Below are 23,901 nucleotides of genomic sequence, written 5' to 3'. Positions count from 1 at the left end.
CTCAAGATGGATGTTGTTGTGTGAGGGTGTAAGGTTCAGGTCACATTAACCTCACTTTCCAGTGAATGTGATATATCATGGAATTTAATTGCATCTCACACAATTCACTTGGAATCCCTGATTATATTCTGGTGGTCAATGTCACAGTGGCCTTAAAAAACATAAAAGTGATATTTCAAGTTTTGTTCAGTTGTCACATGGACTCAAACATAAAGTGATTCCCTTTCAGTGCTCAAAGGTCACATTGCCTGTATATTAATCTGGGGAGGACAGTATATAGAAATATGTACTAAAGGCTACCAACATTTTTACAAATATTGTTTCGAATTAAATATATAAAATTAGGTTTTCTGACAATTCTTGATCTATGAGGCAAGGCAAGTTTATTTAAACATCATATTTCAACAACTAGGCAATTCAGAGTGCTTTACTGGTATAAAAGATTGAATATAACTAAAATTTAGTAATTATTTTATCCATCAATAGGGAGAGTCAAACAATAAAGTCTTCAGCATTTATTTAAAAGAACTAAGATTTGCAGCAGTCCTGCAGATCTTTTTCCCACGTGTGGGGTGGATCATAAAAATGGAATGGTGATTCTCTGTGTTTTGCAGACTAATCTCTATCGATAGTATACAAAAATGAGGAAACACGGTGTCACGGAACCCTGGGATAGCCAATGGCTGGTCAGGGTGATAATGCTAACAGACCAATCACCGACGTGGTTGAGAGCCTCCCCACGGGGACAACGGGAGCAGGGTACATTTCAGCACCGGGGAGCTGTCCGCTGCGACCGAGCCGGCCGACACCTGATGGTAAGAAAAAGACGACACGCACATGCGCGCGCGCGCATACACACACATACAGTGCTCGTTGCATGTGTACTAGAAACAAAGCAGCAGCGCTTACACTCTGAGCAGAGTCCCTCGGTGCAGCTCTGTGGAGAACATAGGCGACAGCGTGTTACTCCATGTCAGGATGATTAGTTCTGCATAGACCTATTGTAGTCATCACGCAGCAGGAAATAGTCTGCGTGCTGGAGGATGCAGCTGCTCCTTCACGTCGGCAGCTGACAAACACGGTTAGCCTATTGATTAACTGGTAGCTTGGACTGAACGTAAAGGGTATCTTCTTCCTCTTATTCTTCCTCTTATTATTATTATTGGAAGTGTCATGTCTGGAAAGAGCTCTTTGTGTTAATATTTTTGTCCTATATTCGATCTATTAAGCAACAGCAGGTAATGGGGGTTTGCATGATATTAATAATTGGGGCGGTTGTGGCTGAGGGGGTAGAGCGGTCATCCCCCAACCAGTGTCTGTGGCTCATTCCCAGTACTCCCCATCCTCCAAGCGTCCTTAGGCAAAAATGTATGAACATGTGTGTGAATGGGTAAGCTTAATTAGACATATAATTTCAAAATAGAAGAAATATGAAGAGATGGTATGAGGGTACACTGGAATCCACAGCATGCAATCTATATATTATACAGTATTTATTTCCAGCAGCAGGAGTGAACCCTAAGAGATATGGGCCATATGTATTCTATGTTCACTTGTAAACTTTGCTCAATTTAAGACTTAGCTTCTGTTGTGTGATGAGGGCTCTTTATGAACTGTGACAAACTGTGTAATTTGTTATGGGGCTCTCCTCTTTTTCACCTCTTGAGTAGATCCCTCATCTGTCACCTTCTCCTCCTCCTTGCATAGCAAGTCTGGTGCTTCTAGAGGCAAGGATCACTCAAATCAGCTGGATTCTTTCTCTGTACAACATTTTATGTCAAACAATCTAAAAACTGAGAAATTTGTATAGAAATATAGAAAAATTTGAGTCTAGATAAATCAACTGACTGGCCATCATTGTCACTACTAGGGTAATGCTGCTAGTATGGCTTGAAATACATATTTTACTATTTCAATGTTACACATAAATGTGAGACATAAACTTGTGACTACAATATATAGTATCTGTAAATACTGCATTATGCCAAGTATAACTCAACCACAATCATCTCAATGCATTCTGTTAATTGTATCTTATCTGAGATTCCAGAAGCCAAAAGTGAGAATTTATTACCCTTGATCAAAACAGGGACCTGCACCTACTCTTAGTGAGCAACCCAGTAACAAACAACCTCAATTGTGAAGCGCTATTTCACACACTTCTCTTACTTTCCCGAAGTGATAGAGGAATTTATTTTTGGACTATAGAAATTGTCCAATTTAACTGTATGTATATTAAAAAAAACAAGAAGCAAACATGAAGCAAACATGAAGTGAATGTATGAACAAGGTACTAGATTTAGAGGCTATTTATCATAAAATAACACTTCAACTTATAAAATCTCACAAATTCACTGAGAGACCAAGAAGAGCTAGAATCAGAACTTGCAGTTAAAAAAGAATAATACCTTTTAGCCTGAGATTAAAACATCAAATACCTTATTATAAAGGTCTAAAAAATGGTATGACATGTAGTTTACTGTTATTTTACTCATCTGTATACTTGATGACATTTGTTCATCTGTGCTCTTTTCTTACAGCATCTTTTGCAAAAATACTTGTTAGAACTGCCCTGCAGATACACAGGATTGATTTAGATAACTAACCAATACAAAGGAAGCTTCATTTTGTAAAGGGGCCAGTTTAAATCTCTGGCTCAGAGGATGTGTAGCAGCTTCAAGGAGGGAACAGTAGCACCACTCGATATGTTCAGTTCCTCACTTGTATTAGCCAATCACAGCACAGATTAATACAATCCTCTTACCCATCTCCTTGTATATAATCATCTTATCCTCTCTAACCTGTGGATCTACTGTTTGATTGTTTTCTGTAAGTGTTATGCTGGTTGAAGAAGAACTGCATGCTGCAATAAAATATAACATTAACAGCACAGTAATAAATAAATGGTTTGAGAAGTTTTGAAAATGTAAATACTCGATTACAAAACAACACAACTGACAATACAATGCAACATTAAAACTGCAGCCAGGGATGATTGTACCCATGCTGTTCAACAAAACTCATGCTTCCCATAACTTTTATTAACAAAGGTCTTTAGATATGACAGACACAATTAGAAGTTGATCAAATTCATTCTCTAGGAAGAGTTAGTTAAATCACAATGTCTGGAAAAAGTAAGAAATCCCCCCAAGTGACACACAAAATTAAATAAAACAAAATAGATACTTTTTAATACATAAGATCCCGTTGACCTGATTAATTTGCTTATTACTGTCATTAATGTATATATCTGAGGTCAAATATATACACACTGGATTGTTAAATATGTGTTAAATGTGGGACTTCCTGTTGAGCCATGTAGTGGTAAGATGTGAAGTGTTTGCCTCCTTTTCCTTAAAGGGACATATTATGTAGTGCTTCTACACGTTAATTTGGATCTGGCATGTCTACCGACCCAAAAACTTTCACGATTTGTTATGGTTCCTCTATGTCAGAAATGTCATGCTTGAGTGACTGCGAATGAGCTTTCTTATCAGTCAATCGTCACAATGAAATGGGACTCTCTTACATTAGCCAAGGTTTTTCAACTTCTCTAACCTGGATTAGTATATAATGAAGGAAATTTTTCACGTCCTTCTTCACTTGCCCTATGGTCTTTGCCCCTCTTGTCCCCCTTTCTGCCCCTTCCCAACATAGCCCCATTTCTAACAATCACATGTTCTCTCTTTCTAAGATATACTTGTCTTTCACTCTGTGTAGAGAGAAAGGTCTGACTAGTTTTCAGATGTATACTTTGAGGGCACTTATGCCACTTTTAATTATATTTGTGCTAAGTATAATTTGCCCTGATCCCATCTATTCCGGTGTTTTCAAGTGTGAGAATATGTTCGCACAGACTTAACAAGTTTTCCTCAACTTCCAATGGATCCTCCAGTTGTTGGAGAAACATGGTATTATGTTAACTTTATATGAGCTTATATCCTCTTCGAGTGTGGTCTCTCTTGCAGAGGTTATGGGTAGTTGGGAGAAGGAGCTTGCGTTCAATCTGACAGACTAATGGTGGGAAAAAGCACTAATCAGGGTCAACTCCACATCCTCCTTTGCACATCCAAGTTTATTTCAGTTCAAAGTCCTGCATCAGATTCATTTTATAAAATGCCAAACTAAGCAGATAATTTCCTGGCACTAATGATACATGTGTTAGGTATGGTTTGTCTCAGGCCAATCACAATCATGTTTTTCTCTTGCCCAAAATATGCATAGTTCTGGTCTTGTTTCTTCAGTTCATTAAGTAAAACCCAAATATCACTTATCTAGCTTTTTAATCGAGGGATCCGTGGCAAAATCATCTAACTGAAAATCCATCCTTTTAACATAAACAACAAGCCGGCAACACGTTTGTGGAACATATTATTCTGCAAACAAACAACAAAAGAAAAACAAATGTCCCCAAAAGAAGAAACGGACGAGCCCCCAATTATGTTACGCCCCGGGTCTAGGGGACCCCAGAGACGTGCCATGTGGTGCTCTCCCCATTCTTCCCACTCCCAAGCAGGCCAGTGTCACAAAGTATTTCTGGTTTAGTGGTAGCTTTTATTTCGCTTCAGAGGGAGAAAGGCCAACACAACAAACAAAACAATCTTATTCCCTACGTTCCTATCTATGAAACAAAACTGTTAACAAAAAGACAAATGCTGCTCTAACTCCTAACTCAGGAAAACACAGGGGTAAAAGAAAAGGCTTCTCCCTCCTACAGGGCTACCACCCACACTCAAAACTTACATATATACACAACAGAACAATACGGCACACAGACACTGGTCCTGGTTGGAAGTGGGAGATTCGGTGGAGAGAGGGAGACTGCAGTCAGTCCGTGCTTCTTGTAGGCTCCTCTCTTCAGTCTGGCCAATCCTGGAGCAGCAATCATCAGGTCCCACCTGCCATCAATCAAGCCACACACACACACACACTAGGGAGACAGAGAGAGGGAGAGAGAGGGAGACACACAACCTCAGAGTTGTAACACTCAGGCCAATCACAATCATGTTTTTCTCTTGCCCAAAATATGCATAGTTCTGGTCTTGTTTCTTCAGTTCATTAAGTAAAGCCCAAATATCACACAAAAACTCAGCCCCTTAAAGGTTTAGTTCTGCATAAAATGGAAATTCACTCATCTACTCATCACTATGCCGATGCAGGGGTGGGTGAAGTCATCAAAAACATTTAGAGTTTCAGGGGTAAACAGTGTTACAGCCAAATCCAATACAATGGATGAAAATGGTGTCCACTTCTTCAAATGTATAAAAACAACTTCAAAAACACATAAAATACTGCTCCATACTGCTCCTGTGGTGTCATCCAAGTGTCCGTAAGCCAAATTCAACTCGGGAACTGTGTCATTTACACCATGTTTTCAACCTAAATGTATCATTGGAAACCTACTCCTCCCTCTTCCCCGCCCTGGCTGTCTGATCGGATGTCCTTTTTGATGTTTGAAAAGGTGAAATATTCTCCGAGAGGCTCTTTAATAAAACTAAAAAAGAGTTGGCAGCCTATCATCTCCTATGTAAGAACTCTAGCCTCTCTGGATCCCATTTGTTTTTTAATGCATTTATTTTTGTTCTGAGCTAAGCGTCTTGAACTTCCTTGTTATTTTTCTCCCTGTTATATTTATTGCAGTCTTTATTTAATTATATATATTTCATTTTATTTACTTTTTGACTTATTTTTTGTCCCTTATATTTGTACTTTCTTTTGAGGGTTTGCGTCGGTGGGGCGCTGGAGTTATGTGGTTCTCTGTTTCTCTGTTGTCACACCACATGATGGACGGGAAGGGGGAAGACAAAGAAAAATAAAAGCTGGATCACAGAACACTGTGTTTTTGTCTGTACACTGCTGGCCTTTAATACAAATACATGGGGAAAAATGACTTAAATATAACATGAATAATGCCATGTATGTGTTTCTTTGTCTGTAGGTGAGGATGGCCAATGTGAAGCAGGTGGGCTTGTTGGCAGCAGGCTGTCAGCCCTGGAACAAAGATGTGTGCGCTGCTAGTGGAGACCGCTTCGCCTACTGTGCTACATTGGCTATTTACATCTACCAGGTGAACCAGATGTGTGTGTACTTGTTTGCATGAGATAATTATTGAGATGTTAAATGTTCAAAGGATGTTTAATTTTAAAATCTGAGAAATTACCGAAGCAGCTCTCACATACAGTAATGTAGGCTATTATGTGTGGCGGACATTTGATCAACAAGCGAGGTTCTGAGACAAGTTGTATTCGTAAATGTATTTGTAAACGCTTTTCTGCAGAAAGGATCACACAGGCAAGGTGGAGGTTGGAAGTGTGATGAAAAGTGAAGTGTCTGTGCTCATATTTAAGTGCCTCTGCGTGGGTAATATCCTGACCCCCAATCACGAGGGGGGGAGGGTGTGAATGTATTGTTCTGTGTCTGTAACATATCGTCTGTAAAGGTGTGAATTATAGGCTGCATCCTAAATGGGTTGGAGAGGACATAGTATCATGTATGGCTCGGGTGTTGTGTCAGTCAGCTGAGTTCTTCCAACATAGGACAATCACAGTTCAACCAGAGTAGAGCAAAAGGTCACTTGAATTCAGATGATCTCAGAATCAACTTCTGCAAGACATGAATAGACAATGGACTCACATGCTAGACAATGGGCGCACCATAAAGTTTATGTTGAGCTGTAACCTAGATTGAAATGTCTCCTGTAAGCATAAACTAAGAAATTATTAAGTAAATATCCATTACATTTGTTATTTTATACTCACTACCTGATTTTGCTATTGGAATGTTGAATATGGTACATATCCATATCCGGTGGTAATAAGACACATGAATTAAGTACACATGTTTTGTGTTCAGCAAAGCTTATGCAGTATAATTAAACAGTGTATCCACATCTTCAAATGGAATGATTGAAAGCAGTGGTTCCAGAATAAGTTTTTTTCATTGGTCCTCTCTTGCAAACATTTTTACCAACTAAAAACATTATTTATATAAATTAATCCTCCTCAACCAAACAAAACCAATTCACTTTGAGAAACAATGAACTAATCAATAATTGGCTGTTGACAAGTATTGGGATTATGAATCAAGGGTCTCATATGTAAAACAATGTGTTAGACCTAAATTAAAAGTTTATGCGCACATAAGATGACCTTTTTTTTTAAAAGAGCCACGCATAGGCCTCCACACTACTTGTATAAATCATAATAAAGTTGACAATGAATGCACTTAGGCAAGCTTAATGCTCAACTTAAAACTCTCCCTTTTTTAACCATAAATTTCCATGCAAATCCCCCAATCATTCTAACTAGTGCATTGCCCGTTCTAAACCTACCTGTCTGAAATGGACCGTTTGCTTGGCCTGTGGAATTATTTCTTGTCATTAGTGAGCTCTCCTCAAACAGACAATATTATATCACTTTTTTATTGTTTGTGTGCTGGACCTTATGTGCAGAGCTTTTTATATAGTCAATGGTGCACAGTGAAGTTAGAAAACTGTGCTATCATCCTACCTGGTTTATCTGAAATAAAAATGTTATGTTAATGTTTGTCATAGAATGAAACAGAATTTCACTTATAATTTTTCAAGTTTGTGGCCCATACATAAGTTGAATGATTTAGGTAAGGGTTAAGTAGATTAGTTAGAAAAGTAAGTTGGTGTTACTATTTCATACATTGTATGTCAGCTATTTCATAGGTGTGTTAAGCAAGTGACACAATCTTCAGACCCAAGTTCACTTTTAGTTTTCAAATAGAAGTTCTGTTTTTCCGATCAATTTAACACATTATAGAAACCACAATATAGTGCTTTTAATTTGAAGACAAATTGATTAAGTGGACGTTATTTGTGTGAACGTTGTTACCATGATGGAGGGCAGCGCTCACTGCACTGGTGACTCTTTGTGTTTCAGTCCGACATGGTGAAATAGGAAAAAAACAATTAATTATCTGGCAGCGATTTTGACCCAGTTACTGAACTACTATAACTACCTTTAGGTCGAGGGTTGATCGATAAGTTGGAATAGGAGTATTAATATGGGCGTTACATACTTTAAATCCCCATATTTATCTTTTTGCAGCCAGGTTTCAGTTAAACAAATTAAGTCAAACTGATGGTCATCCGATCATTAATGAGTAGGGATTTGTGACCTGATATTTAATAAACCACATTTTATTTTTTTGTACCGATATATTGTTTGTTTTAACTTTTATTAGGTTTGACTGGATGGCTCCTCTCCTGTTTACTTTGATAGAATTAATTTGGAGGTCGGGTCAGACACAGTTTCTATAGGATATTGGTGAGGGGGGGGGGGACTGCTCTAATAGAAACTGAATTTCTAGATATGAGAGCCACTCCATCCAAAGTGGGATGAATGGTGTCTCACCTAATCAGATCAGACTTTCCCCCCAAAAAGTGGGGAAACATTTACAGAAACATGAACTGGTTGGTGGTGAACCAAGAGCTTTGGTTTCGGACTATGCTTCATATTTCGGAAAGTCTTCCAGCCACCCTGGCATCACTGTGTTCCAGTTTAATTGGGGATCGTGTCAACTGGTAATATTTGTTGTCTTTTTTCCAAATGTTATCAGTCGGTGGCAGACTCTGTCTCAGATTCGTTATTTCCCAAAGCGCCTGTGTCTGAAGTGCGGTCAAATACTAAAGGTCTCCTTGAATTTTACATAAATTAAGACTTCGGGAGTGTAGTCTGATGATTTTTTCGGAGTCATGGCTACACAGGGATGTTCCCTACCAACACTTTAACATCAAGCGCAAAGGAGGGGGGCTTGCTGTTTTTGTAAACAACAGATGGTGCAATCCTGGTCATATTTCAATCAAGGACCTTATTTGTCGCCCTGAAATTGAACTGTTGGCTGTGGGACTCCGTCCATACTATTTGCAAAGGGAAATCTTGCATGCTACTGTGGTGGCTGTGTACATTACTCCGCCTGGACCTGCTGTCTGCTAAAGTTAAGGATGCAAATGTCTCTTCCCCCCTCTTATGAGATCAAATCACAACTCTGTGCATCTCACCCCCTGCTATGTGCCTCTGGTGAAAAGGCAGCCTGTGATCACAAAGACAGTGAGGAGATGGTCTGAGGAGGCCTATGAGGCACTGAAGACATGTTTTGAGGTGACTGACTGGGATGCACTCTGTAAGCTGCATGGACAGATCATTGATGGGTTTACAGTGCAGAGTGCATTAGGAGTATATAAACTTCTGTGTGAACTGCACTGTCCGCACAAGGAGTGTTGGCTGTTACCCAAAAAACAAGCCGTGGGTGACAAAAAACATCAACGTCATCGTTAACGAGAAGAAGAGGGCTTTCATAGGTGACAACAGGGAGGAGCTGTGGACTATTCAGAGGGACCCTGAAAATCAAGATGAAGGAGGCAAAGGACAGCACACTCATTTATGTTTCTTTTAAAAACTCAAACAAGGTTTTATATTTTCCTTCGTAAATTCTGAATATATTATTTAGGTTTAACACTTCCATAGCTCCTTCTAAATTTTTTCTCAATCCTTTTTATATTTCTGGCAAAACCACATTCACACTGTCCTTATGGATCTTTCCCAATTAAATTTGTTGTTTAGTTAAATCCTGTGTCCTTATCTATTTATTGATATGAGTGCTCTCTGGTGTTTTTACCATACGTTTTCCATACGTTTTTATCCACGTTTGCTTTATTTGATATAGATGCTGACCTTTACTTCCATCAACTCGTTTTTTTTGCCAGTCAACCATGATGTATTTGCATTATATTAGCAGCCCAAACATAACACTCTTTGTCTTTGCTTTCCCTCTTTCCCAGTATGGTCTAAGGGCCCTCACAGTTGGATGATCTTCTTCCTTGTGTCCTTGTAGGTTTATCCAGTAATTTAGCATTAGTTGTTTGTACCTAAGATTCCGCAGCATTTCTCTCATTACTTTGACTGCTATAGTTGGAGAAGTCTTAATAGCACTACAACATAATCTCAGTGCCTGATTTGGTAATATTCTAGTTTCTATAGCAAAGATTTTTCTGCTGACCTGTAAACCACACTCCCATAATTGATCACTAAGCTAATTAAAGAAATATAAATATTCCTCAAAGCTTTTCTACTGGCTCCCAATACAGACCCTTTGAGATATCTCATTACTTTAAGAACCATCTTGCATTTTTTCTCTATATTGTTAATATGTAAATTCCAGATCAGCTTTGTATCAAATAAACCCCCATATATTGAATAGTGTTTACCTGCTCTCACTGTTCACCATATGTATTTATACCAGCTTCTTTCTAGAAGATATCACTACCTTTGTTTTTTCCACTGAAAACCTGATCCCCATGAATATGACCATTTCTCTACCACCCTGATTGCATTTTTTTTTTATCGTTACATCTTTACCACTTTTTTATAAAGCCCCATTATCAGCAAATAATTAATTTCCAATATCGCAAAATATGTCTGACGTATCTCTGATACGCAATCCACCATCATAATCCATGATGTGGCCGCAGGAGGGAGAACAGTAAGGTGAAGCTGGGAAGAGAAGCTATGTGTGTCATGTGCGACAGTCTAGTCCTATAGCAGCATAACTAAGAGTAAGTCTAAGACAGCCTGGACCGGCTCTAACTATAAGCTTAATTGTAGAGGAAGGTTTTAAGCCTACTCTTAAACATACAGATGGTGTCTGCCTCCCGAACTGAAAGTGGGAGATGATTCGAAAGGAGAGGGGCTTGACAGCTGAAAGCTCTGGCTCCTACTCTACTTTTAGAGACTTTAGGGACGACAAGTAAAGGCCGGTGCGTGCTTCTGCGTTTTCAGGGGCCCGCAAGCGCAAGAGCCCTTGCGGGCCCCTTACATGCTTACGTATCCCTTTTTACGTGCTTACGTGCCTCGCCCAATTTTTCTAACTATACGGCAAAGCTCCGCAAGCCTCACGCAGCCCGCAAGGCTGTGATTGGTCTGCTAACTACATCCTTTCCGGAGTCGCATTTCCGGTTTCATGCCCCATAATACCGGCAGAAACCCGAAAGATTTAGAAGAACAAATATGGACCAAACAGAAGAGCGTTTGGCAGAAGAGATCCGAAAGTATGACCACTAGTATAACCCTTCACTGACTGGCGGATTTGTCCGCCAGAAAAAGGCTATGAGGAGCCGCAGTGGCGATGTAAATAAATAGTCGTCGACTGCCACACACAAAGAAGGGCCAACTTCGACAAAAAACATTACTCCGCCTAGTAGTCTGGCGGTGAATTGCTTTGCATCAAGCGCAACCCCTGGGGGATCCATAAATTAAAAAGAGTCCGTTGACACAGCTGCGTGAAAAGCCGCAGACGCAGTTGCAGAAGCATGCGCCGGCCTTAAGCCTGAATTCTGGGAGTGCAGTGCTCTAGTGGGGTGATATGGTACTATCAGCTCTTTGAGGTATAATGGTGCCATATTATTAAGGGGCTTGAAGGTGAGGATGAGTTTTAAATTCTACTCTAGATTTAACCGGAAGCCGGTGTAGCGAAGCTAATACAGGAGAAATGTGGTCTCTTTTCTTGGTTCTTGTCAGGACACGTGCTGAAGCATTTTGGACAAGTAGCAGAGTCTTAACAACTTACTGCTGGAGCCTGATATTAGGGAATTACAATAATCAAGTCTGGATGTAACACAGGCCTGGACTAGTTTTTTTGCATCTTTTTTCGAGAAAGGACATGTCTGATTTTGTAGATGTTACGCAAGTGAAAGAAGGCAGTCCTAGAAATGTATCTTAAGTGACTGTTTCATTGGAAGCAAAGGCAATGTCGTCAAGCGCAGCTATATCATTAGATAATGTATCTGTAAGGTGTTTAGGGCCAAGTATTAGAACCTCTGTTTTATCTGAGTTTAAAAAGAGAAAATTGCGGGTCATCCAGGTTTTTATGTAATTGAGACATGCTTAGAGTTTAGTTAATTGATTACACTGTTCAGGTTTTGATGACAATTATAACTGGGTGTCATCCGCATAGCAGTAGAAATTTACAGTGTGTCCTGATAATGTTTCCTCGTCGAAGCATATATAATGAGAATTGATTGATGGTAATTGATTTGGGGCCGATGATGAGGATATCAGATTTGTCGCTGTTGAGATTGAGAAAGTTATTTTGCATCCAGGTCTTTATATCTGTAAGGTTGTTTGTGAGTTTTAAGATTCAAGACTTTATTGTCTTAGTGATTATAGCAGTCGCTGGCAATGAAATGCTTGGGTCACAGGCTCTCTTCTAGCAATGCTCCCCACCATAGTCCTGTTGATGGAGAGGGGGGCGTGTTCTACACCTTGTCTATTCCTGTAGTCCACGATCAGCTCCTTGGTTTTGCGGACGTTGAGATGGAGGTTGTTGTCCTGGCACCAAGATGTCAGGGCTCTGACCTCCTCTCTGTAGGCCATCTCATTGTCGCCGGTGAACAGGCCTATGGCGGTCGTGTCATCAGCAAATGTGATGGTGTTGGAGCTGTGGGTGGCCACGCAGTCATGCATGAACAGGGAGTACAGGAGAGGACTGAGCATGCAGCCCTGGGGGAACGGTGTTGAGAGTCAGGGAGTGGAGGATATGGGGCTGCCTATCTGCACAGCCTGGGTTTGCCCGTCAGGGAGTTCAGGATCCAAACACAGAGGGCGATGTTGAGCCAAGGTCTCAAGCTTGGTGATGAGCTTCTGGGCACGATGGTATTGAACGTTGAACTGTAGTCAATGAACAGCATTCCCAAATATGTGTCCCTCTGCTCCAGGTGTGAGAGGGTGGTGTGTAGGGTGAGGGAGATGGCATCTTCAGTGTACCTATTTGGCCTGTAGGCAAACTGAAGATGGTCCAGAGAGTCAGGGAGGGAGGAGGTGATGAAGGATTTGACTTACTGCTCAAAATACTTCATGATGGTGTAGATGAGTGCTACTGGGCGGTAGTCGTTCAGGCAGAGGGTTTTCGTTTTCTTCGGAACATGGACAATGATCGTCTCCTTGAAGCATGCTCGACCTCTCCACCAAGTCAGTCACTCCCGCCACTCTGCACTATGAACCTGGTAGCATCCCTGGCTGAGCTCTCAAGGTGTGTTCATATCAGCTGGCAGATGTGTTCACAGACATTTTCAACCTGTCACATGTGCATGTGGGGAGTATAGACTGAAGATTCAGTACAGACTGGAGATTCTGTGAGAGAGTTGGCTTGCTTCCCATACCCTGCGTACACTGCACATTTGATTGATTGATTGACTTGTCTGCCTGATCTTTGAAACTTCTTTCATGCTTTGTCTCAAAGTGACACTTAACACTGGAGGTTCGGCAAACAACATTTTCAAAACATAACTAGACACGGCACGGTCCTTATGAAAAACAAAGCCGTAGTCTTCTGCCCATGCCTTCGTTTTTTTTTAGACAGCGGGGTTGCCATCATCAATAATCCTGAACGGCTGCACTTCAGAGAGATTCATGTGGGACAATGCGAGCAGTTCCGGCTTGGAGGTTTCTTCTTGTTTTTATTTAATGGCGATTGGAATCCACCCTATGGTGCATTATTGGCACCTAGTGGCTAGGAGGTGTTAACTTCAATCAAGCCAAATAATACAGGCTGTAAAGCCTTTGAACAATTCTTTAACAGGAAATCGCCTATGTGCCAACAATTATGGCGCCACGTAGCAGCCGAGGTACTACCTGAAGCTCACATTGTTTGTTAAGTACAATACTTGATGATTTAAGTTTTTTTTTTTTAATATTTAAAAAATGTTGATGCAATATTTTGCAGTTCTTTAGTAATATTTGATGTCATATTGGAGTAGTTAACTTGGTTTTGTAGAAAAGGATTCAGTATGTTATGGTAAATGTATCTGTATTTATATAGCGCTTTTCTAGTCTTGATGACCACTCAAAGCTCTTTACAGTACAGGTTGGTGCCATTCCCACAGTGCGTCTATTGGCAGCATTTTTTCTATGAGGGGCAATTAGGGGTTGATTATCTTGCCCAGGGACACTTCGGCATGCAGATGAGGAAGACTTAGATCGATCCAACACTCTATCCCCTGCCTCTTTAAGATTTATTTAAGGCCCCTAGTTGGTAAGAAACTGATCTTGATATTGCGGTTTGATGAGTTATTGTGGCAATAAATACCCTTTACTAAAATAGATCTATCAAGATAAGGATCTCATCAATTTACTATCCTACCATTGTTCTTTCACAAGTGTGGTACATTTACTACATTTTACGTAATTAAAGGCACGTTGAATGCATGTTATTTTCAATCAAACCATCATTATCGTTTGTTTTCTGTACCTGAATTACTTAACATTTACTGCAGAGAACCTTGGGCTAAACAGCCCGGGTGATGAATCACATACAGTGCCTTGTATAGGTATTCACCCCCCTTGGACTTTTTCCAATTTTGTACTGTTACAAACTGGAATTCAAATAGACTTAAACAGACTTTTTACCATTTGATCAACACAATATGCATAGTACTTTGAAGGTGCAAAATACCTTTAATTGTGACACAAACAGTAATGAGAACAAAAAAGTTGACATCTGGTGGGTGCATAAGTATTCACCCCCCTAAGTCAATACTTGGTAGAACCTCCTTTTGCTGCAATTACAGCTGCAAGTCTTTTGGGGTATGTCTCTACCAGCTTTGCACATCTAGAGATGGAAATGTTTGTCCACTTTTCTTGGCAAAAAAGCTGAAGCTCAGTCAGATTGGATGGACACCGTCTGTGAACAGCAATTTTCAAGTCTTGACAAAGATTCTCAATTTGATTTAGGTCTGTGCTTTGACTGGGCCATTTTAAGACATGAACATGCTTTGATCTAAACCATTCCATTGTTGCTCTGGCTGTATGTTTATGTTCATTGTCCTGCTGGAAGATGATCCTCCGCCCCAGTCTCAAGTCTTTTGCAGACTGCATCATATTTTCTTCAAGGATTGCCCTGTATTTAGCTCCATGCATCTTTTCCTCAATTCTGACCAGTTACGCTGTACCTGCTGAAGAGAAGCATCCCCACAGCATGATGCTACCGCCACCATGTTTCACTGTTGGGATGGTGTGCTCAGGGTGATGGGCAGTGGTGGGTTTCCGCCACACACAGCGTTTTGCGTTGAGGCCAAAAAGTTTAATTTTGGTCTCATCTGACCAGAGAACCTTCTTCCACTTGTTTGCTGTGTCTCCCACATGGCTTGTGACAAACTCCAAATGGGATTTCTCATGGTTCTCTTTAGACAACGGCTGTCTTCTTGCCACTCTTCCATAAAGGCCAGATTTGTAGAGTAATAGTTGTCCTGTGGACAGATTCTCCCACATCAGCTGTGGATCTTTACAGCTCCTCCAGAGTTGCCATGGGCCTCTTGGTGGCTCCTCTGATTCATTTTCTCCTTGTCCGGCTTGTCAGTTTGGGTGGACGGCCTTGTCTTGGTAGGTTTGCGGTTGTGCCACATTCTTTCCATTTTCTGATGATGGATTTTATGGTGCTCCGTGAGATGTTCAAAGCTTGGGATATTTTTTTAAAACCTAACCCTGCTTCATACTTCTCCTCAACTTTATCCCTGACCTGTTTGGTGAGCTCCTTGGTCTTCATGATGCTGTTTGTTCAGTAATGTATTTATACTGAGATTAAATTGCAGACATGTGGACCCTATTTACTAATTTTGTGACTTGCAAATGTGACTTGTGAAGGCAATTGGTTGCACCAGATCTTTGTAAGGGTTTTCACAGTAAAGGGGGTGAATACATATGCACTGAACACTTTTCAGATTTTTATTTGTAAATAATTTTGAAATCCATGTAATATTTTCCCCCACTTCCAAATGATGGACTATTTTGTGTTGGTCAATTACATAAAATCACAATGAAATAAATTATAATAATTATAATTTTTCTTCATTTCATCCTTTTGAAGTGTCTACACAGTTCTGGACAGAATTGAATCTGTCTACAGTATTTACTACTGCAGAAAGGTTTCACCAGAGAACTACTGTGAAACACATTCCAGGATAAAATTTGTTGCTGATTTATTTCTGTTTATTTCCCCCTTAATTCCTCGTCATTCTCAATCTGTCTGTTTTAGTTGGACCAGCAGTACAATGAATATAAATTGAGATCCATCATGTCAGAACACAAGAAGACTATAACAGCTATAAGCTGGTGTTATGACAACTCTGATCTCTTTGCATCGGCCTCTGCTGATAACCTGCTCATCGTGTGGAATGTCGCAGAACAAAAGGCTGTTGCAAGACTGGACAACACTAAAGGTAGATGGATGGTTGACATAGGTTTTATTTTACCTGTGAAATGTTTAAGAGCAGATTATCGTACTATTTTCCATCTGTAAAGTTTACAGTGTCTCCTCCTGCATTCCTAGGTGTCCCCACATCAGTCAGTTGGTGCTGGAACTCAGCTGATGGAGTGGCCTTTGTCTCCCAGCGTGGTCCGTTGTATATCTGGGTGTATGGAGGTCCTGACCCTGGGCTTACAGTGCATAAAGAAGCTCACTCCTTCCTGTCTGATATCTGTCTCTTCAGATGGCACCCGAAAAAGAAAGGCAAACTGGTGTTTGGACACACAGACGGAAGTTTGTCAATTTTTCAGCCAGGTAAAGACTAAAGTTGTTTCTTTCTCATCTCATTCATTAACACACAAACTCACACATACACCTGGCTTAAAAACTAAGCTTAACCATAATGTAAACTGTACACCTGCACTTCTGTACCTGTAAACATACATCTTCTTTAACCTGTTCACCTCTGTCTTCTCTTGTTTAGGGAGTAAAAGCCAAAAGCATGTGTTACGTCCAGAGTCATTAGAGGGCACAGATGAAGAGGATCCAGTTAGTGCTCTGGAATGGGACCCTTTGTCAACTGACTATTTGCTAGGTTTGACAAAATAATCACTCTTTTGATAAAGTGTAATACTATTAACAGTATTACAGACACATTGAATAGAACAACATCAATATAGTTTTACTTTATTGTTTAGACCCGCTTCAGTTTGCCGACAGGCCAAGTAGGTCGACTGCAGATGCCATCTCCCTCACCCTTCACACTCCCCTCTCCAACCTGGACCAGAGTGACACATATGTGAGAATGCTGTTCATTGACTACAGTTCAGCATTCAATACCATCGTGCCCCTGAAGCTCGTTACCAAGCTCAGAGATCATGGGCTCAACATCGACCTCCGTGATTGGATTCTGAACTTCCTGACGGGCAGACCACAGGCGGTGTGGATAGGCAGCACTACAGCCTCCACCCTGACTCTCAACACCGGTGCGCCCCAGGGCTGCGTTCTCAGTCCTCTCCTGTACTACCTGTTCTTGCATGACTGCATGGCCACCCACAGCTCCAACACCATCATTAAGTTTGCTGATGACACGACTGTCATAGGCCTGATCACCGGCGACAATGAGAAGGCCTACAGAGAGGAGGTCTGAGCCCTGACATCTTGGTGTCAGGACAACAACCTCCATCTCAACGCAGCTTCAGGTTCCTCGGGGTCCACATCAGTGATGACCTGACCTGGACCCATCACACAGACTCCATCAGGAAGACAGCCAGACAGCGGCTCTTCTTCCTCCGCAGGCTGCGGAGGCTCAACATGGATACCATGATTCTCTGCAATTTTTACAGGTGCACCATAGAGAGTATCCTGACTGTCTGCATCCCCGCCTGGTATGGCAGCTGCACCGCCCTGAACCGTAAGGCTTTACAGAGGGTGGTGAAGTCTGTTCAACACATCACTTGGACGGCGCTACCATCCATGGAGGACCTCTACACCCAGCAGTGTATGAGGAAGATTAACCAGATCATCAAAGACCCTATCACCCCAGCCATAAAAAATTTTGCCTGCTGCCGTCTTGCCAACGGTACCGCAGCATCCCAGCCCGCACCACCAGGCTCAGATACAGTTTCATCCCTCAGGCCATAAGACTTTTAAACTTCTCCAATCTGTCATAATTCCACCATTTCTGCACCTTAACATATTTGCACTATTGCACACACTTGCACTATTGTTTTCCTTTTTTTCTTTAAGTGTATATATATATTTTAGATATGTATATTTTATTTCTATTTTAAATTTGTATATTCTATTTTATCTTATTTTACTCAGCATTTTTGTCTGCTAGTATTATTCTGAGCATTGCTATAAGAGAGCCTATGACCCAAGCATTTCATTGCAAGCAAATGCTTAATGTAATCATTGTGCATATGACAATAAACTCTTGAATCTTGAAAGTGTTTTTTTTCTCTTACAGTGTCTAACCTCCACAACGGTATAAGGCTGGTCGACAGTGAGGCCTTGAATTGTATCACGTCCTTCTGCTTCCCCTCAGCGGCTGCATCAGTTCAGTGTCTGGCCTGGGTTCCCTCTGCGCCAGGCATGTTCATCACCGGAGGTAAAGGTGCTACATGTTTATGTGGAATATGTGTATGCTCTCATTTCCCATCTGCCTCAATGTGTTTATCACCAGATGACACCACACACCTCATTCCAGCCATCTTTGTATGTCAGACTCTCAGGTTGGAGTACTGAGGGTGTGGAACGTGTCTCGCTCCACTCCTCTGGACAGCTTTAAACTGAAAAAGACTGGCTTTCATGCTTTGCATGTCCTCAACTCCCCTCTCGCCAAGAAAGGTAATATTTAGAGTAAAACTTGTTGGATATGCAGTCCGACTGTTCAGAAATGAAATGTTACAATCTGATGTGGATGTTTATTCTGTTTGAGTTTCTGACTGTTTGTGTTAGCATTTTGGTCTAGAGTAAATGTGTGTTTCAGTGCTTTGTGAAAACAGCTTTGTATAAGCATCACTTTTTATCATATGTGCACTGTCTGGGCAGTCATTCAAATAACTCAGGCTTCATGTGATTAATTCAGCAGCCCTCTGTCTGTTATATAAGGATGAGAGTGAATTTTAAGAAATATGAGGATTACATTGTTTTATAACACAGTAGATATTTTTCTTTAACTTAATTCACTCTCTACTCACACTACAGCTCCAAGTTCCTGTTCCCCCAGTAAAAGTCAGCACACCAGTTCTACTAGTGAGGCAGTGCCTCCCCCGACCCTGTCACAGAACTGTTCATTCTCCCTGCCGCCTGGCCATGCTGTGTGCTGCTTCATGGATGGAGGAGTGGGACTGTATGATATGGGTGCCAAAAAGTGGGACTTCCTTAGAGACCTGGTATTTTTGTAACATCCTTTGTGCTGTAAATTCTACAGCTTACACATGCGTATGCAAGACAGATGAACAAATATTTGACCCTGTTTTTAGTATATGATTTATTTGTTCTCTGTTGTCGTATCGTTTTCAGGGTCATGCAGAAACCATCTTTGATTGTAAGTTCAAGCCAGATGATTCCAACCTGCTGGCCACGGCTAGTTTTGATGGAACTATTAAAATCTGGGACACAAACACACTAACAGCTGTTAACACCTCTCCCGGCAATGAGGGAGTGGTCTACTCTCTGTCCTGGGCTCCAGGTATATAAACTCCACTTTAACAATCGAACACACAAGATTTTTTTTTTTTTCAACACTTGGAAAATAACAGCCAATTAACTTTAGATGATCATGTTCATTAGACAACATCCCTACACACATGATATATTCACAAATTTTATTACGGATACAAAAGAATTGTAGTCCCATCCGATCATCCATATAAAGTGTATCATCTTTTGCTCATGTGAAAGTTATTGATCTTTCTCTGTGATTGTGTGTGTGTGTGTGTGTGTGTGTGTGTGTGTTTGTGTGTGTGTGTGTGTGTGTGTCTTGAAGGCGACCTGAATTGCATTGCAGGGGCGACGTCTCGTAACGGAGCGTTTATCTGGGATGTCAGGAAAGGAAAGATCATCACTCGCTTTAATGAGGTTACTAAAACTTTCAGTGCAAAATGTATGCAAAAATTAACTTCAACGATTAACCAGTAAAAATGGCTGCTGTCTCAACATTTATTGCAACTGTAATTCAAATCAAATTTAGGTGCAGCTGTAGACAATTTCATCGCAAACATTATTCGATTCTTTAAGAAACTATTAGTTAGATGTGGTGTGAATTAACGACCTCTCTATCATCCTGCAGCATGGTAAGAATGGTATATTCTGTATATCATGGAGCCATAAGGATTCTAAGAGGATTGCTACCTGTAGTGGAGACGGATTCTGGTAAGTGCTCTTATTCTGCTCTGTTAGGATTTTGTTCTTTTATCAGAGAGAGTATTTCATGTATTCTATCTATTTATCCCTCGGAGAGTCATACATGTTTTTTTGTATTGTTTTAACAACAGTATTATTCGGACCATAGATGGCAAAATCCTCCATAAGTACAAACATCCTGCTGCTGTGTTTGGCTGTGACTGGAGCCAGAACAACAAGTAAGACCTAAATCCCTCTGTCACATCACCTCAAGTTGCTGTTAGCTACATAAGGCCCACCTAGTAATAACTACTTTACTCATTTCACTTATTTGAACAATATATGTGGCATATAGTAAGACTTGAAATACAGCACTTAACAATAGCATAAAGCACAATTGCAAGATATTTCTAGTGTTATAGGCGACCTTCCTGGCCTGGCTTCAGGCATCACTTAGCCAGGATGTGTAAACCCAGCCTATGACCTGTAGGCTGACTTCCACCCCATCTCCACAACATAAAACCTCCATTTCCGACAAGAAATCAAAAACAAGGGTTGCTGTTTTTCCATACAAACGGTTTTTAACCTGACAAAATAAATATATGACTGGCACTGCAGATTAGTTTGACCAAACTGGCAGAAGGGGGGCAATTACAACCAAATTCCATGCAACTAACTGACAGGACTTCCCCTGCCTCACTCCCCTTCTCAGATAGAGAGGTGCTTATCTCTTGATGATGATGAAAGCCATAAAACACAAATCCACTGTGAACTGAAAACCAGTCTGTTTTAATGAATTTCTGAAACAAGAGAGAATAATGTTCAAACTTTCTGTTATGGGATTTCTGGAGCCATGTGAATTCTGGAGCCATAGGTTCAAGTGAAAAAAGTTCCTATAATAGCTAAAAACAAAGTTCAATGAATCAAAACCCACAGAAACATGAGTAAACTAGAAAAAGCTGAAACACACAACTGGTGTGGAACAAGGGAAACAAGCAGAACTGACCAAGACAAAAGGAATCACAGAGACTTATATACACAAGGGAAGCAGGAATGATTGAACACGTGGAAACAAATTAGGAGAACAGGTGCAGACGATCACAAGGGAGAGAAAACTTGATAAAGGCAGGAAATCAAGTAAGAGACACACAAGGAGCATAATTTCAAAATAACATAGGAAACTGAAAACTCAGGGACAACAACCAAACAGAACACAAATCTAAACACAAGGAAACCAATTTAGAGATCCATAAACTTATTCAACGGTTCATGGGAACAAGGGAAAAATCATGACAGTTTATTGCTGTTATAATTAACAGTTCATTATACCGTTGTCAAATTTACTTCTAATTTTGTATATTGATCCTTCAATGATTACCTATAGATAACCTACAATATAGCATAGTGGGAATAATAAAGACAAAGAGGCCAAAAATATATGATTAATGCTGCCTTCATCGCTATCAGACATTTTCTTATGTATAAACACTTTAAACATTGAAACAACTTTCCATTATGCTAAAAAAACATTTCTTCTAATCAATGTTGTAAATATTGTCATTTTGGAGATATGCTTCTGTCTGTCCTGGGATATTGATCCCTCACATGTGGCTCTCTCTGAGGTTCCTACATTTGTTTCCCCTGTTAAAGTTTTTTTATGTAGTTTTTCCTTTCTCTTGTTGAGGGTTAAGGACACCGAACCTTGTTAAGCCCAATGAGACAAATTGTTATTTGGGAATATGGTGGAGGAAGGGACAAAGGTCTAGAGCAGACAGGTTTGATTAATGAAAGATAAAAGGTGGGATTAGACTTGCAGCCAAGGGAGGGACATGGGTTAGGTCTGTTAAAACAATGAACTAAAAGCAAAGGAGGGACAATGTGTCAATAAAAATAAAATTATTAATTATTAAATTAAATGTTTTTTAGATGTTATTAATCACTGCATATCGAAATCTATGTGTCCTTGGATGTCAATCCTTTTTTTCGGGCGGCTGTGGCTGAGGGGTAGAGTGGTCGTCCTCCAACCTGAAGGTCGGCGGTTCGATTCCCAGTCTGAACCGTCTGCATGCCGAAGTGTCCATGGGCAAGATGCTGAACCCTGAATTGCCCCCCATAGAATAACAAAGTGCTGCAAGTAGATGCACTGTATGAATGTGTGTGTGAATGGGTGAATGAGAAACTGTACTGTAAAGCGCTTTGAGTGGTCATCATCAGACTAGAAAAGCGCTATATAAATACAAATCCATTTACCATTTCTCTAATGCCAATCTTTTAATAAAAAATATAACACCCACCACTCAAGCCAATCATAATCGAGCAGCCGCTGCATCACAAAGTTCCTGTATGCCTGAGAAATAGCAAGCTACCTCCTGCTAAAGGCTAAAATGGAATTTTTAAAAAGAAAAAGACCATCAGACAACCAGACTTAAGATCACTTAGCTGCAGAACTGCCACAACCACGGAATCTAAAACTCAGAGGTATGAAATCTCTTCTTCCATTTGCCACCACCTACCTCTGCGAGTCTGGCTGCTCTACATTGAAGGTAATGAAAACAAAGCACAAAGCATGTCTGCAAGTAGAGAATGACATTCATCTGGCACTGACAGCCATAAAACCTAGGATAGATCAACTGTGTAGGAGCCACCAAGCCCACCCCTCCCTGAGGGACCAGGTATACACACAGAGACAAACATACTTAAATGACAAGCACTCTTTATAACGGAACAGAGACACTGAATGTAATGAATAAATAACAAAATGGAAAACTAGAATATATATTTGTATATATATATATATATGGTTACGGTTAATATTACTGTACAGAAATGACAAGGAAGTTTGGGAACCCCCGATCTAGTTAATAAGCAAATACTTAAGCTGAGACATCTCCCTGATACGCCCAAGTGGTTGCAATTGGAATCATACAAGACACAGCTTTCTTTCAGCTCTCCTGTTTTCCGTTAATGTTTTTCCATTGTATCTCGTTGATGGTAATTAAACATTTTTAAAAGGTTAAAAGGTCCTCAAATTTCTTTTTATTTTCCCATTTGTTCTAATCATAATTTTATCAATCTCAATCTGATCCAGCCTTTATTTACTGGAAAAATAAATAAATAGTAAATAAATGGATGAATAGGTAAATAAATAACTTTATAAATAATTAAATAAATATTGCTATGAAATAAACCCTGAAATAAAAATATATGGCAATAAATAGCCTAACATAAATATATAACGGAATCCATTTAATTAAATAAATAAATAAATACAATTACTTATTTCAAGATGATGTTTTTCAAAAGAAGACATTTCCTTACTTCACGGTTCTTATATTTCATAATGCCACATTTAATTTTTCATTTGATTTTATTTCATGATGCCACATTTAATTATTTCATGGGACTTTTATTTCATAACGCCACATGTTGTGCATATTATAATACCTTAAGCGTGACACCATTAAATGGTGTGCCTTTGGGCATTCAATATATTTCTGAAAAAATATTGAATATTAGCCAACTTTCATTGGTTAAAGTTACCTCGGGGCACCAGCCTTCAAAGGAAGGGAAATTACGTCTCATGAAATTACCAACTACAAACTTGGAACTCTGATTAGTAATTAAATTAATAACCATAAGCAAAATAACCATATAGGTAGTTTGCAAAGTGGAAGGATATGGAGTTCTTGACAGTGAAGATTTAGAAGAACGAATATGGACCAAATAGAAGAGCGTTTGGCAGAAGAGATCCGAAAGGTTCCTTTAGGTTCCCAGCAAAGAAACATG

General features: G+C 40.1%; 1 protein-coding gene across 1 annotated transcript in view; it reads left to right on the top strand.

Moving 5' to 3' along the window:
* Positions 1-5,944: 5,944 nt before the first annotated feature.
* Positions 5,945-23,901, top strand: part of wdr17 (WD repeat domain 17) — a 37,123-nt gene continuing 19,166 nt past the window's right edge. Inside the window, exons 1-11 of the mRNA XM_061094149.1 lie at positions 5,945-6,067; positions 16,054-16,237; positions 16,348-16,578; positions 16,748-16,858; positions 18,236-18,376; positions 18,493-18,615; positions 18,976-19,163; positions 19,294-19,462; positions 19,760-19,851; positions 20,063-20,145; positions 20,268-20,354. Coding sequence (XP_060950132.1) covers positions 5,945-6,067; positions 16,054-16,237; positions 16,348-16,578; positions 16,748-16,858; positions 18,236-18,376; positions 18,493-18,615; positions 18,976-19,163; positions 19,294-19,462; positions 19,760-19,851; positions 20,063-20,145; positions 20,268-20,354 — 1,532 coding nt within the window. The remainder of the gene's footprint in view (positions 6,068-16,053; positions 16,238-16,347; positions 16,579-16,747; positions 16,859-18,235; positions 18,377-18,492; positions 18,616-18,975; positions 19,164-19,293; positions 19,463-19,759; positions 19,852-20,062; positions 20,146-20,267; positions 20,355-23,901) is intronic.

This window comes from Limanda limanda, chromosome 2 (genome assembly GCF_963576545.1).
Source record: "Limanda limanda chromosome 2, fLimLim1.1, whole genome shotgun sequence".
Lineage (NCBI taxonomy): Eukaryota > Metazoa > Chordata > Actinopteri > Pleuronectiformes > Pleuronectidae > Limanda > Limanda limanda.
This window is presented reverse-complemented; position numbering and strand designations above follow the sequence as displayed.